The 17,807-nt window shown below is 34.8% G+C and overlaps 1 protein-coding gene and 1 non-coding gene across 2 annotated transcripts; one reads left to right on the forward strand and one right to left on the reverse strand.

Moving 5' to 3' along the window:
- Positions 1–6: 6 nt before the first annotated feature.
- LOC128239336 (rac GTPase-activating protein 1-like) lies at positions 7–15,453 on the reverse strand. The gene is given in 20 exon segments (XM_052955954.1): positions 7–1,945; positions 3,936–3,944; positions 4,265–4,352; positions 4,771–4,900; positions 5,355–5,487; positions 5,864–5,969; positions 6,964–7,075; positions 7,413–7,476; positions 7,651–7,715; positions 8,002–8,055; positions 8,265–8,405; positions 9,047–9,146; positions 9,362–9,452; positions 9,923–10,085; positions 10,500–10,698; positions 10,922–11,064; positions 11,333–11,393; positions 12,793–12,934; positions 13,127–13,208; positions 15,377–15,453. Coding segments are annotated over 19 exon segments (1,953 nt in total). The 5' UTR covers positions 15,377–15,453; the 3' UTR covers positions 7–1,875.
- A 539-nt stretch (positions 15,454–15,992) lies between these two features.
- Positions 15,993–16,074, forward strand: Trnal-uag (transfer RNA leucine (anticodon UAG)). The gene has a single exon. It is a non-coding gene; the product is annotated as a tRNA-Leu (tRNA).
- The last annotated feature ends 1,733 nt before the right edge of the window (positions 16,075–17,807 follow it).

Consider the following 17,807-nt stretch of genomic DNA (forward strand, 5'->3'; position numbering starts at 1 on the left):
AATAAGCAGTGTTTATAAATTTATTTGAATAAAAAGCCTTATAAAATACATAATTGATATTGGATGTTATATATGAATGTAAAAATGAACTCATGTCTTGGAAATAAAGGCTGGTTTTACTACATCTAAAACAAAGCAACGACAACATGAAACCTACTGACATTACTAGCAAAACAAGACCTTCCTCTGGATGTTAAGACAAATGAAAACAATGAGTAAAATATTGCACACAGCAATATATGATGCACAAATTAACGAGTGCAGTCCTTTAATATGGGCTGAATGAAGGATAATTGATAAAATACTCAGTGCTTGCATTTAGTATCTCTACGCAAAATCTACATTTCTAACTTCCTGACACAAAATAATATTTCAACGCAAACGAGAATAGATGTGAAAAGAATAAATCAGATGGAATGAAAGGTTTAAAATCATGAATGCACCAAACAAAGACAGACATCAAAATTGAAATATATTTTACAGTCAGAGATGCTAGTTTGTACAAATATACTTTTTGAATGAATGAGGATAATGACATACAAACTATTTGACTATGTCATTTAAGTTTAAGAGCAATACAATTTTGGGAAAAGAGACCGTACCTTGCACAGATAATTTATTCTATTTTGTAAATGGAATGAAAAAAATGTAAATGGATGACTTGATTGATTGATTGAATGAATGAATTAGTAAGTGAGTGAGTGCATAAGTGAGTGAATACATGAGTGTTTCAATTCAATGGAATAAACACATTTGAATTATACAACAAAACTATTGTATGATCTATTCAAAAATACGATTCTTGAAAAGATATTCTATTGAAATGTGAAAAATATTGATAAATCAATCATAGTTAACAGCTACTGAACTGAAGTTACTGATTTGATTAAAGCACCTGATTTGCATGCAACTTAAAGAAAAAACAGGTGTGGTCTGATAACATTCACAACATACCATGTTTAAAAAAAAGATACTTTTTTTTTTATTCTTTTCAAACTTTTTATAAATCAATTTCCCTGATCAATATTAAACTACTAGCTATATGTACAGGTCCACTGTCTATACACTGTACATTTGTATCATAATTAGTGATATCACATAGTGTTATAAATTAAACACAAGAACAAATTACACAACATAAATGTATAACATTGCCAACAAGCTATGTACACTGTGGTCTACACTTGCATGTCAAGAACTACGGGCAAGGCAGACCTTTCCACATCTTATTTGATCGATCTCGTTCTTCAATGTAGCATATATATACAAGAAACAAAAGTAGGGTGTTTTCAAGAAAAGGTTTAGGGATTTCTCTTACACTATTCAGTTAAACTAACATCAAATGAAGTCAAAAGGTAAATATCTTTTAAACTATTTCCTTGAATATGAACGAGGAGTGCAGTTTACCCAAAATGTTATGTACAATGAACCATTACACTATCTAATTTCTGTATAATTTGACAGACATTAAATTCTTCCTGTGCAAAACCCAATGTATTCTTTTTACAATTCTGTACATAGTACAGGGTTAACTGTTGCTGCATATTTATGAATCTTTATTGTTTTTTTGAAATCATCACCCGACAGCAAAACATAAAAAATCCAGATGTAAAATAAGAAGTTGTGCAAATTTACACTGATGGTGAATACTGGTTACAGTCAAGTAAGACAGGCAGAGTTATGATGATTCAGAAATATTTACAAGGACGATTTCACCTGGCAGTAGTTCCACATAGATGACCAACGATTCAATAATATATACAAGGATGATTTCAACCCACAGTAGATCCATAGATGATCGATGATTCAATAATATATATTGAAGACAGCAGCCGACACACAAGATTGTTGTGAACTGATGTTTTTGTTAAATGTTTAGTCTACGGTTGGTGAAGAGAAGAAGTGGCTGGGTTTCCTGGTGAGGTTGGCTGTTCTATCCCCCTTCCTGAAACCACAGAGGATTCATGTACTATGAGGAACGTTTTCCTAATAATGTGAAAACATAGCATAGGGCTGAATGATTGAACTGTATCTGAACTTACATCCGATGGTGATCAAGTGAAACCATCAAACCTGGTAACATACAGAGGGTTATCCATTGTACATACAGGTATATGAAAATATGAATAATATCTTGATTCAAATTAAAAATACTGTATAGACACACAATAAAGACAATATCATGAACAGATTGGCATTAAACGTAATATAAAGAACAAATTATTGGACCTGTTCTTTCCTAACACAAAGTTAACATACACCACAGGACATGAATTTACAGTACCTCCATTATTAAACCGAGCTTTCACTCATGGAGCGACGCATTTCTTTTAGAGGGGGTAAAAGTTTACGTTTCTTTTCCTCTCTGAGAAAGAAAACAGGAGCTGTATATTAAGGTCGAACACCCGGTACAAGGGTGTGCAGGTTAAGAGAGTATGAAAGCTCTGGATTAAGAGACCATGCCAAGCTAAAGGTCGAGTACATTGTCCCTGCCCAGGTATAACTGCACTTTGTAAAGCCAGGTTCATGTAACATTAATGATTATAGCATACAAGTAGGTAGTTTTTTACCTAGGTTTTAAAAAGGACATGGTGCTATGGGTGAAAAGTGACTTTTGTATTAACCCAATTAATAATATGGACATCATGAATTCGACAGAAAATGATAGGAATTGTGTTCGTAAAAGTAGGTTTCAACTGCCAATTATGTAGTTTGTAAATATTTATATTAAGCTTATTAGTTTTAATCAAAACAAAAGAAATATTTCATTATCTTGAGCACTCGATTCTATAAAGGCAGCAGGGAGCACAGTCATGTTGGTCTCCATTAACAGCACCCTTTCATAAGTCTTTAACTAATACCATTATGTTTTTACATTCACCATGTTATATTAGTTCTAGCAAAGACAGTACAACATAATGTTACATTGATAAGATACATGTTTATATATTATTATATGCCTATCATGTTACATTGATAAAATGTTTACATATTGTTATATGCCTATCTACCTTTATTATATATGATATCAATCTATATCAAGCTACTGTTGTTTTCCAACCCCGTATCAGCTAAGTGCGTTGAGAGCCACCTTTTACACACAGATATTTGGTTGATATTTTGCCGTATTTAATTATGATTCAATTTTCATATTGTATTGCCAAGAAAAATTCCATTAGAATTCAATAGCTGATTGTGTTTATTTTCCAAGAAGTTCTTAGAACGAATGTGATTGATTTATGACCTCTTTCGGGTGTACAGTCTGGGAAACGCTTCACAGAAAAAAGCAGTTTTGTTGCTTAAATCAAATAAACCAAAAAGCATGGAATTAATTGAAGAGGCATATAACAAAGGGAATATTACAATCACGAGTTGTTGTGTGTATAAGCATGCACATGTCTCCGCCAATACAAAGGCTCAACAGATACTAGTTACCACATCAAGCTCAACATGATACAGAATGTCAGAAAAGCGTCCTATCATAATATCTTCTAATTATTGTACAGAATGAAATCTAGCATATACAAGAAAGATACAAAATAAATATATTACCATAAACTGAGAACATTCCAGGATTTTGTTAACATAAATTTTAACATTTTACTAAATTTTTACTGAATTCTTTAATGTTTAAAGTTGAAATACAAGTTGATGATGAACAAATTCTGGTACTTTTCCATAATGCTTAGGAAATACTCAAGTAAAATAGTTAAATACATAGCAACCATAAAGTCACTGGTCATAATTAGCACATGTGTAGTCCGACTTTTGTAAAAACCGCCCCATATTCTAACACTAATGCTTGGCATCTAAACAAATCTTACAAACATTTGTCAGCTAGTGCTTAAGTCGACCAGTGCTTTATAAACAATACTATCATGCTAAGTAAATATTACAAAGTAAAAAGGAAGAAAAAGTATAAAAATGAAAATTACGGTTTTCCACTGTAACAAACAGAACATTAAACATTAATTAGGAACATATTATTTCTTTTTCAGAGTTGTCATTATAGTTAGACTTTCAACGTCACTATATGCCATAATCTCAAATACTAAAACCGAAATATTAATCAAATTGTTGCAAAGCTTAATGAAGGCATCAGCATTAATATTTAGCAGTGAGAAAGTGATGACTTAACGTCCAGACCCAATGTATAACTGCTTTTCTTACCACTTGTATGCCATCTAGCCATCAAGGGTTTATTACTAAAGTTTAAAGGTATCTCTCTTTTATGGTTGTTTAACTATAGAGCGTTTAATCATACCTGGGAGTGAATGCGTTTCTTGTGGTCCAAGTGCGGCTTCTGTCATACGAGCCCGGGGTATGAACTGGCCCCAGTCTGCTCTCCAACACTGCAAATTGACAATACAACTGTAGGTCTCATGTAAATACAAGGACAATTATAAACATTGCCTGCTTATGAGGCATGATACCATTAAACAAGTGATAATGCTTCCTCCTACAGACTCATTTTCCACGACAGTCACATATGTTAATCACTTTTTCAGCTTCATTTTGTGTCCGTATTATTTATTAAACTTTATAAATTCTTATAACAGCGCATTGTAACCCTATAATTATGTCAACTTTTGTTTCTTGTCGTTAACATGTATATCTCCACTGGATCATTTTTGCAGACATCAGATATATTTTGTTTCAAATTCTAAGTTACCTTTTGCAAACTTACACTGAAATCGTTCAATGTCACTATGAACGCAGTAAAAAAACGAACCTTAATACTGAAACAAAATTAAAGCAAAAAACACTTACGCCCAGCGCGTGATATTTCTGGTGTATTGACGGGCGTGTTTACTTCCCCCGCCCGGAACATGTTCTCCTGTTCGTCACTGATAAAGTTGATCCAGTAATCCTCTGGGATTTCAAACAGCCTGTCCATCACCTGACAGGAAGGAAAGAAGTGTTACACATGTATGTGCATATAAACTGGATAAAAGGGTGGTTGGTGTCCTACCTTTTGGTACTGGTGAATGGAACTGAATTTTTGACCTTACTAATAACAGTAGAAAACTTTCTATAGATAAAACATTGAATCAGAATCATAACCTTTGAAATACTTGGAATCAACTTTGAGGAGTCTGAACTTGAAAATAATACAACTTAGTTTGTGTGCTCTGTAACTTTGATTTGAAAGTTAAAATTGACTATATATAACAAGTATCCCGTTTAATCAGGGCTTCTAAAAAATGACAATTTGTTGTATCACTTATAATTTAATAATACAATGTTATATCTATTAGAGCGTTTGACTATTATATTTCATATATAAATCCTTTTTTTAAAAATTCCTTGAATAAAAAATAGGTTATTCTACAGTATAATAAGTGTGTACTGACCATAGCCTGATACTTGGTCTCACTGATGAGCTGTGAGGGCTCTGGGTCAGGCACTGAGTGACCCACAAGAGTCGGTCCAAACACCCGTGACAGGTTGTTGGCAGGCATCTTACATGCGGGTGTCTCTGATACTCTGAAATATATAATGATATTGTGACTCCCAACAGGTTCCTAAATATGAATGTCTTTTGAACTTCAACAGGCAACATTGTAGGAATGTTGAATGTGCTTATTTAAGAAGGCATCTCACACAAAATGTAATTGACATGAATAAATCAGGTTTAGAATGCCTTTGATAATTAACTTCTTTGTTTAACAATATAATATATTGAGTCCAAGTCCTCATACATTAGTTTGTCCAGACAAGTAAATCTCTCCAATGGTTGAAGAATTTAGAATATTGATATGAGAGTAGTTCAGTGGTTTCTGTATTGTTATATCATTTTAACATCATGGAATTGGTCTCATTCAGACTTCAATGTTCTTGTTATTTATGCTTGTGTATGAACCTGTGTAGATGTATCATGAGGAAGGCTATGGTGTCCCTGTTGGCCCGTGGCAGTTCACTGATGGCTTGGAACATCTCACACTCTGACATGGCCTTGTCTCGATTCTCTGTAATACATGCAACACTCATAGAACTAGGGGATACAGTTTGGATATGAGTCTTGTAACTAGAAGTGCCGCAATGCGACGAAACCAGGTTTTTGTTATGGGCAATCAGAAATTATAGCCAATTAATTAATGTTATTGGGCGGACACCATTTTTAAATTTTTAGTAACAGTGACCTTGACCTTAGCCCCACCCCCCTCAAAAGCAATCCCAAGCTAGTTCTTTACATAAGCTACCCACACACCAAGTTTAATCAATATCTATCAATGCTATCAAAAGTTATTTGGCAAAAAACATTTTTCTATTTCAAGTAACAGTGACATTGACCGTAGCCCCTCCCCACTCAAAAGCAATCCCAAGCTAGCTCTTCACATGCTACCTACACACAAAGTTTCATCAATATCTGTCAATCCTAACTAAAGTTATTGGGCGGAAACCATTTTTCTATTTTTAGTAATAGTGACCTTGACCTTAGCCCCTCCCCACTCAAAAGCAATTCCAAGCAAGCTCTTCACATAAGCTACCTACACACTACGTTTCATCAATATCTATCAATGCTAACTTATGTTATTGGGCAGAAACCATTTTTCTATTTTTAGTAACAGGCGACCTTGACCTTAGCCCCACCCACCTCAAAAGCAATCCCAAGCTAGCTCTTCCCATAAGCTACCTACACACCAAGTTTCATCAATATCTATCAATGCTAACTAAAGTTATTGAACAGAAACCAATGTTTGACGCCCGCCCGCCCGTCTGCCCAACGACAACCTCATTCTAATAACCCGGTTTTCGTTGAAAACCTGGTTAACTAATGCAGGTCAAAGACAGCTCCCTTTGTGCAAGCTTTACCACAAAATTTTATATACCAGGGATGTACAATGTATTGCACTAAATCTATCTCGCAAACCTTATATTATTCTCTATTAAGGTGCATTGTTAAACATCACTACAATGTATTTATTTAGTTCAAAAACTTTTTCTCCCTTGAAAAATTACCTGCAGCATGGACAAACATCTTCCAGAGTTTGAAAGTGACTAGCGGCTCTTTAAGGTTGCGTAGGAAATCCTTGAGGCATCCACAGACCACATGGACATCATCTATGCTTGACTGTAATGTACAAAACAAATTATCTTCACAGTGGTGGAAACCAGCATCAGTCTGCATGCCCTCCACTGGAAAATTGTTTTATAGCTTGCTCTTTATTTTGATTGTAGGGCTTATATAAAACAATGGGTTAATGCTGAAACAGAATTACAGCTGGATTCTCTATTTTGACAAATGCAATTTTGCAGCAGTATTATGTATCTTGAATAAATAATGATATTCATGTTGGTCTGACCTAGCTTTTGACCCGAGATGACCTGTATTCACACTGGGCCTAAATATCATGCTTAAATTGTATCAACTAATTAGTGATCATGACACTTGCAAAGCATTGGCATACCAGGTTGGGCATCCCCTTTCCTCGTAGGAATTTCTCCTTCAGCTCTTTCACCTGTCTGTCTGATCTGGAATAAGACGATCAAAGAGTCGTTTGCAGCAAACCACTTTGTTAACATGAAATAAAAATCACTGAGATTGTAAAATGGCTGATTCATTGAAAATAAAAGAGGTAGATTTGAAATATAATTGAAAAGGAATCCATATCTGCACGTCTACAATGTATACAAACATATACACACCCTGGAACCCTGTAAATTCCGACCTCATTCAGCCCTCGTGCCTCGATCTCGTTCACACAGTGGATCTGGAATCAACAATTACTTACAATATACTATGAAACTTTTGAATCAAAATGTCAATAATGCTTTATGATCTCTTTTTTTATTACATTAATCCATTGCAAATAAGACAAAAATCAAACTAGAACTTCGTGCATACGCGTAATAACATCTAACAACAGTCATCTTTGAAAATGGCTTTGCTTTAAGATAGATGAATAAAAGACATCACAATTATAAAGATGATATGTAAATTAACCACTAACTTGTTCTTTTTAATTAATAACATCAACACAATGGTCAATATCTCACCACAATGCCGGGTATCATAGGACATTCATCCCTGCAATAGTCCCCCAACACGCCCTGGAAAAACAAAGTAGCATTTATTTCAACAAGTGGAACAGTTTTAGAGGACAAAGCTATTATAAAAATCGTGCTGTACCTGTTTTTATATTTATCAAGTATATGATGAATAAGCTTGTTTTAAATATCCAATGAAAGTTTTGGTAACCACTGCAGCTTATTTAATATTACAAACTTGAAAGTATTCAGCTTAGAATTTGAGCACTCACTGCCTGGACCTTTCCGGTGCCTGGGGTGGGTGGGGCCGAGATACAGGGCAGGGGCAGGCTTTCCTTGCACTCCGGGTGACACATGGACCGTCACTCCTTACACTTCATCGCCATACGACCAAAACCGATCCGCTTACCACACTACAACAAGATGATTGATTTGTTAAACTAAGAAGGAAATAGTCAAACATGATGGCATTTCACATTAATTAGGTATAACAGCATGACATTATGAAGTTATGGATACTTGAGAAATCTAGTTTGCGGGTAGAATCTTATAAATGAATTAAATTAAATAAAAATGAATAATGTTTCAATCAGCCAGAAAGCCGAACCTGAGACGCAGCAATGTGTTTTATCAGGCCTAAAAAAAAATTGTTTGGTTAGGGTTACATCCTTTTCAAAAATAGGTAGGGTAGGTAGGCTTTTTTTTTTATTTTTTTTTTTTTTATTAGGCTTAACATAAGAATGTCATTTTCATCATTGGAGAATGGTGTTAAAGTTATCTTCTATATAAGCAATTAAGGTTTTAAACTACATATTAAAAGCAAAAAAAAAAAAAACTTTTTTTTTTTTTTCAAACTGACTATAAAAACGTTAGGGTCGGCGCCTATTCCGTAGGTAGGGTCGGGCAACCCGAACCAAATGTATTTTTTTTAGGCCTCATTTAAGATGTTTTTTATTTCTTTATATAATAACAAATATGCTAGTTATTAATCTTTCAAAAATTTCTTTTTCAATGTATTTCAAATACACTAAGTTTTATGATCATCTTTACATACTGGAACACAGGTTCTGGGTCTGATAACAGTTTCTGAGATGAAGAAGTGGATTCTGTTCAGTCCTCTACTGGCCGAGTTAGTCTTCCGTAAGCTTGGAGTGCTGAAATACGGGTACTCAAACACTTAGTTGTTTGAAAGGTGGAAATTGCTTTGATTTTGTAGCTTTTTATTCAAACATTGATATCCCTCCAAATGAGTACTTGCATAAAGACAGTAAAATTACTTTTAAGATGTTAGCCTTAAGAGACTTTTCATGGGCAGGAAATTAAAAATTAAACTACAAAATGTTCACTTCAGTGATGAACTACATCATACCTTGGTGTTCTCATGTTGCTCTTTATACCATTTGTATTTCTGTTGTCTGCCCTGGGTGTCCAAGGGTCAAGATCAGAATCAATCTCACTCTCTGAAATAATGTTGACACAATGACTGCTCAGGTATTCCATGCCACCCAGTATGGTCCTATAACCATATCACAATGGTGGTCATCAAAATCAACATGATGATCATGTGAAATGATGACCATCAGTGTTTTGTCAATCATTACACCCATCTTTATGAAGACTCCAGACATAAACAGCAAGTCTATTTGTGCCATACACTCGAACCACAGGGGTTGTTTTTAGTTCTAAATTGAACTTATCTTAGTACCATATGTTTGTTGCTACATATTTGTGTGAATTGTGTGAAACTTTAGCCAACATTAAAAATGTACAAGTAGTTTTGGAAATAAAATAATTGATTTGTATCGCCATTTGTTACTCCTATTCAGATTTAAATAATTGAAGTTACGACTGAAATACTGTAATGAAACAGCCTTCAGAGATGTTATCAATGAAACCTATTTCTGGTAAAAGATACAAGTCAGTGACTCACCAGTGAGGTGTTTATCGAGACAGGGTTCACTGAAGCTCTTGTTAAGGGTGCGTGCACCGCCACTCTTTCTGCCCGTGCTAGGTACCGACACCTCTGTTGTGGCCTCAATGGGCCGTCCATCAGCCGTCACTGTGATGGTGGTCGTAGTTACCACCTCATTCTCCTGAAATTGTCAACCGTACTGATAACTGAGGCATGACTAACAAATTTGACATCCACTTCAAAAAAATATATTGAAATTTGTATTACCATATAGAAGGAATGTTATAAATGCAACCTATTTGAGAGCAAAGGTAAATCTATTGTCATCATTATTATGTAAATTGTCTAGTACTGAACAATAAAGCAACTGAGACCTACACATGTATTTTCAAATTCAACTAAAATAGATATTTTTACTAAGCGTAAGGGAATGTTTGCAAATGTTCATTTTCAAAATATCGCAAATCTAAGTTATTAAATATACAACTTAATTTAAGCATTTGTGAAAGACCTCACAAAAATCATACATATTGTAATGTTTACAGAGAGCATAAATGGATAAGGCAATTAAAATAAAGCACAAGATCCAACTTACTAGGTTATAACCTCTCTGTCGTTTTGGAGGGGTAATGTTCATATCTTCCTCAGGGGGCGCGGACGGACGTTTGGCGATCCGTTTGCTGCGTCTGCGCTGATTACAGGGGGAGATGACATCTTCCTCTGTCTTGTCCCAGTAGTCAATATCCTCATCTGAGAGCACAGAGTGCTGGGACTGGTTGTTCATGCTGCGGCGACTGAACATAATACATAATACATAATTGACATGTATGTTTGAATATATGGTAATGTCTTACTGACTTATTGATAAGATGAATACAGAAAACACAACACAACATTTCCATTTTGTGCTAAAACTTTGGGTTTTCTTTTCTGTTACTAAAATTTCAATTTCATTTTAAATAGAAAAAAATCCCACTGTCAGAATAACCCAATCCTATGTTAGCTGAATAATCCTACTTTTGTTTGAGTGGTGAGTCCTCATATCTGGTTGTGTGGTTAGTACTGGAGAGGAAGGCGAGACGTTCTCGGGCATACTGGTCAAGTTGGTTGCCAGATTTGCTGTCCACCAACAACTCACGGATCAACGCTATCTGACGTTCCTGAAAACACTCATAGGATTTTATGTTTGTTAAAGGACTGTTTTTTTATCAAGTTGAAAACATTATTTTTAAGTTAATTGGCTTTCACCTATGTTTACTGACTTTTGATAAGGTTTTATTGCCCATTAAACAAACCTACAATATAAGGATGTATTTCACACTTGCATAAGTGTAAGTCTTGAGTCTGTTGATACTTCTACTAGGCGCATTCAAATTAAGTTTGTGTTAACTTTCATTTTCAACTGAAATTGTGAAATGTAAAACAAACCACTTGGTCTTTGTCATGCTCGACTTTTCTTCTTTTCTGTTCTTCTTTCTCTATCAAGTCCCTGGAATTTCAAATCAATTTACATTTTTTCTGACCAATTTTGGATCTAAATTTGACCCCATTTTCAATGCTTAAACAAATACTTATACAATTTATGACAAGGGAAGTCCCATTTTCTGTTTTTATAAAATAGAAATATAATTATAAGTTCACCAAACCACTGAACCCCAAGTCTGTTTTGTGGAATAGATTGTCTTTTGAACAAATTTTGTCACAATTTTATGATCGCTTTTTAAGCATTGTCTTGTTCTTTACTGAACAAAACTGTAATTCAAAATTTTAGTGAAAATGATGCATTTTTCCCAGTCAGAGGGGCCCTGACCCCCCTTCACAAAATGGTAAAAAAAACCTTATATCAAAATTGTATTATTATAAAATAATATTCCAAATACATACATGAGAAATTATTGTCCAAATTAATGTATTAATTTAACTTTTACAAGCTCAAATCAGATTACCGACAAAATTTATTGATTTGAACCAGACTTCCAGGGGTTTTCCTAACGATTTGACTTTCACTTGCCCCAGGGGCAAGTCAATTTGAACATCTACTTGCCCCCTGCAAAATTTGGTTGCCCGATCTTTGCAAATGTTTATATGTATATAATTTTAATCAATCTGTATTAAAGGCAATGATATCTATTAATAAACACAAAGAATAACTTTTAACAGATCTTAACTGCTACATTTTGTTTTCAAACGAGCATCATCCAGCCATGGCCTCACTGTCACTTCTGGTTTTTTGCATTTTCTATCTTTTCATTTTTACAATGACCTTTCGATTCTTCATGAGCCTTTAAAGAGTCTTTTCGAAAGAAGTTTGAACCCGTAACAAAAGAACCAACATCATCATATTTCGTACAAACTTTACATTTCATGAGATGATTTTCGTATTCTAACCATTTAAATTTGTTTAACCAGGAAGATTGAAAGATTCTCTTTGTACTATCTTTTTCATATTTACTTTTTCTTTCATTATCGGTAGTTTTCGGCTTAGGTTTTGGTTTACTATTAGAGAAAATTGAGAAAAAAGTGTTCAGTTTCGCCCAGTTCGTCTCCGTCCGCCATCTTGCCAAGGCTGACGAACGCTATACGTTACGATTCATTTGATTGGCGTTTTAAAATCCAATAACCAATTAAAATTGGTTTAACCTATGCTTGTTAGGAAATATTTTAACCCAAAGAAAAATAAAATAAAACTACTGGAAAGCGTTCACTACGAAAGCTCACTTGCCCAGTGGCTATCTGCTTTGAAAAATCACTTGCCCGCGGCGATTTTAACCCGGCGCGGGCAAGCGGGCGTCCGCTTAAGAAAACCCCTGGACTTCACTATGCCAGCATCACATACTATTTAAAATACTATAATAAAACACACAACAACAGTTTCTATTCCACATTACCTGCAGTGTTTAAGTTTATTATCTAGGGCTTTGTTTTCAGATTCCAGAGAGAAGATGCTGCCTCGGACACGAAGCAGTTCATCTTCTGCTGTGGCCCACTGCCGTCTACAAGACTGCTGGTGCTCGGCAAATGTGCTAAATTCTGCCAAAAGTCATGGGTTGAAAAACTGCTATAAATGTGCTATTGTTTAAATGGCTGTTCATTGTTTTACTTTTCTTTTCCAGTTACCTTTTTACAGTATGGCTTTATGAATCAGTTGACTTAGTAGCTGTGCCATGTGAATGTACACATAATTTGCACAATGTAGAAAATGACAAAAAAAGTCCTGCTTACCCTGTTCAATTCCAGCAGACAGAACATCCGTGTTTCTTTTTAGCTCATCAAAAGCTGCAACCAAACTTAGCTTACTACTCATCTGAAAATTGAAAAAACAATATCAATGAATACCATGAAAGTAATGTGTTTTAGATATAAAATTTAAGGTGCATCTGGGGGTTCAGAATCAACCACATGACCGCCTGAACTCGATCTATAACTTGGCATTTTTGTATGCATATATGTATTTCTTTAGCCTTTGTGGTCAAGGATAACCCGTGAAAGTGCAAGCATTTGTTTCCAATGGGTCTCTTTTTTTCTTGCTGAAGGGACAGCAGGCTGAAGAGACAGTGGCGGGATACCAGGAAGTCTGGGTGCTATCTCTAGCTCTTTTAGCCCATTGGTTCTTTGAGTTTTACGTGCTCGATGTAAAGCACCGATACATGGGGTACAACTTTCCTGGGTTAAACCAGTACTGAGTACAACACTTTTCGAAGTACTACCCTTTAAATGCAGAGTGCGAGGCAAGGGAACTACTTGTACTGACTTTTAATGTCTTTTGGTATGACAAGGCCAGGGATTAAACCCACAACCTCCAGCTCTGTAGGCGGACAAATAACCACTAGGCCACAGAGACGGTTCTTCCCCACACTGGCTACAAATAAATATTATTTACACTTACTAAACTGATAGTCTTAGTCATTAACAGATGATATAGAAACAAAGGAAGAAAAACTGCTGTTCCAGAGGAAAAAAATTGCAGCAATTTCTGAAAATTTGACAAATAAATAGACACCATTTTAATTTATTAAATATTGTATTTGATTTAAAATATATCTACATCATTTGGTGCATTTACAAAGTATTTTAACTCAATAGTTATTTTTCTGTTGTTGTTTTCATGACCGCCGATAGTAACATATCAATATCCCTTATAATATATATATATTATGTTTAAATCAAATGGCTCGTAGTCATACAACTCATTAACAAATGTGCCTTCAAACTCATCTGATAAACTATAAATATATAAGACATTACTTTATTTTAGTGAGAAGTTTACTTCAAAAATTCATTGCAAATGTCATTTGTTTTGATTTTTAGTCCAATATCAAACTTATACCTAATATGTTCACTTCAGTTTTTTTTGTTTTTTTCATAACAGTCATGTACAATTTTGTCACTATTAGCCTTAAGACTGTCATTTTAAGATTTATATTGTACACAGGTAGTTCATATAAACAGCTGCTTCAGATGATTTTTGTTGACGCAACCCTATGCGAGCATATATCCCACATACTGTTTTTCTAGCTAAGAATGTCAGATCCCAGCCCTCAATATATCAAGCCTCAAGATAACGCACACATGCTAGAGTAAAAAATAGCAATGCTTTGTTGACAGAAATGGATCTGAATGTTTGATGAAACACTGGTGTGAATCAGTCAACTTGTGGCGTTTAGGGGCCAAAATGATTATCCAAATGCTAAAAAGGTTGCCTTAACACGCATTATTGTGCACAGGATGAGCAATATTATTATAAAATAGACAGGTCAGTCAACTTGTGGCGTTTAGGGGCCAAAATGATTATTCAAATGCTAAAAAGGTTGCCTTAACACGCATTATTGTGCACAGGATGAGCAATAATATTATAAAATAGACAGGTTAAATAAAACGCTGAAAATACTCCATTAATGGCATTATGAATAAAGCAACAAAATCAAAATTAGATTGATCAGAATTTATCCGAATGTAAAAAGAAATTCATGCATTATTGGGACATAACGGAAATTCAGCCATCGGAAATGAGTTGTATCTAAAAAAAATAATTATACTTCAATTCGCTATTTTTACTTTCAAATTACACCACCAATGCATAAACTCACATGGACAATCCGATTAAACTCACATGGACAATCCGATGATTGAATCAAAATAATAAATTGACCTGTTTGTAGTTGTATGAATCATCAAATGTATAATAGTTTTAATCATTTAGAATTTGTTTTTAGAGAAGCCCCAAAAGGATTAAATTGTAAAGACAACATTCTCGACATAGAAGGCTTGTCGTCACGCTCATACTTATAACTTCGAGGACATGAAACTTCCCCAAGAGTCAAACTCAAAGTGCCTTTATGCTTTAAGTGGGAGGGGTAGAGTTGGCTTTTAAAAATGCATATTTCTTCTATTTCATAATTCAAAAACACAAAATAATGTATGGATTTTTAAGTCATATACATTTCGATAAGAAATACGTCAAAATATACTTACATTGTATATAAAATTGACAATAACATTAGAAGACAGATTTGATGATTTTACAGGGCTCTTCCCGGCTTTGTTTTTAAATGCAGACCCTGTCTAACCAATCAAATTTTACTTCCGGTTTAGGTTCGGTTAAGTCCGTTTATTTACGCTATCGGCGTAAATAAACGGACTTAACCGAACCTAAACCGGAAGTAAAATTTGATTGGTAATCGTAATCGTAACAATTCGGCAATCTCCGACAGGCTCGAAGACAATCGGAACAACTCGGCCCAATCGGAACTCCCCGGCTAGTATCAAGATATGGCTATCTCGAAGCTTGCCGGAGATGGCCGAGATGTTACGATTGAACTCGGCCATCTCCGATAAAAATGGCCGAATGACCTCGAAGGATGCCGGAGATGGCCGAGTTGTTACGATTGACAGAGTACCTGTTAGATTTAGATATGAGTAAGAAATGAGGAAATAACCGTTCTGTCAATTGATAATCAAAAATTAAGAAAAATATCATAACAGCCTTATGAAAAAGTTAAGAACTTCAAACTTGTTTCAAAATGACGAAGAACCAATACGATTGTTTAGCTTTTAGATAAATATGTCATTTCCGTCCCCGATGTCATCTGGTAGCGTGGCCGAGCGGTCTAAGGCGCTGGTTTTAGGCACCAGTCTCTTCGGAGGCGTGGGTTCGAATCCCACCGCTGCCACTTTATTTTTCCTACTGTTTTAGATTTCATTTTAAGAATCAGATCCACTTGCTAAATTTCAATTAAACTAGTGTTCAATGTTGATAATTTACTCACTAAAGTTTGGAATCTTTTGAATGGTATTTGATAGCTGATTTTGATAGACTTAAAATATTCTTGGTGCCCTTTCACGACCCAGGTAAATTTAATGAGAGTCGGTCTCCAGATGAAGTTTTAGAAATTAAGTATCATGAATTTACATTTAGGGATGCATATGATCATAGCACAGGGGCAGGGTGAGTTGTTTTGACACACTCATATGACCACGCCAGGCTTATTAATAATGATGGAGGTACTGTAACTAGTGAATTTAAAATAATAATGGATGTTTTCGCTAGTGACAGTTCATCCATCATTATAATTAAGCCTGTTTTGTTTTATTTAAATCATTAATTGAATGGAGGAGGAGGAGGAGAGGGGCGTGGTCATAGGGGTGGGTCAAAAACAAAGCACCCTGGCCATGTGGATCATATAAGTATGACTACATAACATTTATAAATATGCGTTAATCTGAGTAAGAAGTTATTTCAAAGGTGACAGTTGTTATCAAATGTTGGACTTTGTTATTTTCACGGTAAATATCAATTATGTTTGAAATAAATCGATAAGTTTATTAATAAAACAATGTCATATGTTATCATGCCATCACGGTCTGATGTCACAATGTGGTCATGTGTTGTCAGCTCTTTACAGTCCTACACATATGTACCAGAGATCGACTGAGATTCAGCAAGGGCTTATCAGCTAGTAAATCACTTAATTATAACTGTTAATCTCCCGCATTTACTTCAGCTGAAAGCCTAGCCATTTCTAATTGGCACTCTTTGATCTTATCTGGGTTGTGAAGTTGATTTCTGAAGGGCCAAGTTAAATTTCTTTAAATGCAGTTCCTCATAATTATAATACACACACTAAAATATGTTTGTTTTACTCTACATTGTGCAGGTATCGGTCTAATATCGGCCGGTATATGACCGATTTCCTTAAGCAGGGGGTCCAACGTGTTTTGTGTTTTTCGAATTTTAAGTGAGGGAAATGTGTGATGGGGAATAAAATGCCAGTGTTCGATTGGACTTTGGTGTTTTGGGTGGATGTGGAATGGTGCACACACCCGCAATTTTCTATTTTCACTTTTTAAACAAGCCATCGTTCGGCTTATAAATTGAATAACTTTTTGTTAAGGTCTCAAGAAACATAGGTTAAAAAAAACTGAAAGAAACTTTAATACACGTGTGGCCTCCGGGTAGGCGTATTAATATATCAAGAAAGGTGTTAATACTTACTTACCAGGAGAAATTTTCCTCACAAAACACCAACATCCCTTCGAACACCACCATTTTATTCCGCATCACACATTTCCTTCACCTAAATTTCGGAAAACACAAAACATGATGGACCCCCTGTTGAGGTTGATGAAAATCTTTCTTCTTGAACATATTTATTATCTCTCTTGACTTTACATTCATTTGTTTGAAACTTCCATTTTAAATATCTTCAAACTGTATAAAAATATTTAAATTATTATGATTATATATTGGGGTCAAGCCATAATAAATCAATAATAAACTGATATAATAATTAATAGCCAACTGCTGTGGGTCTGGCACAGCTCTAAAATGCATTGAAGTATATTACCTTTTGATAAATAGAGAAAAAAGGATCGCTTTAGTTTTCTAAGCAGTGCATTGTCGTAC

The sequence above is a fragment of the Mya arenaria genome, chromosome 1 (assembly GCF_026914265.1).
Source record: "Mya arenaria isolate MELC-2E11 chromosome 1, ASM2691426v1".
NCBI classification, from domain to species: domain Eukaryota; kingdom Metazoa; phylum Mollusca; class Bivalvia; order Myida; family Myidae; genus Mya; species Mya arenaria.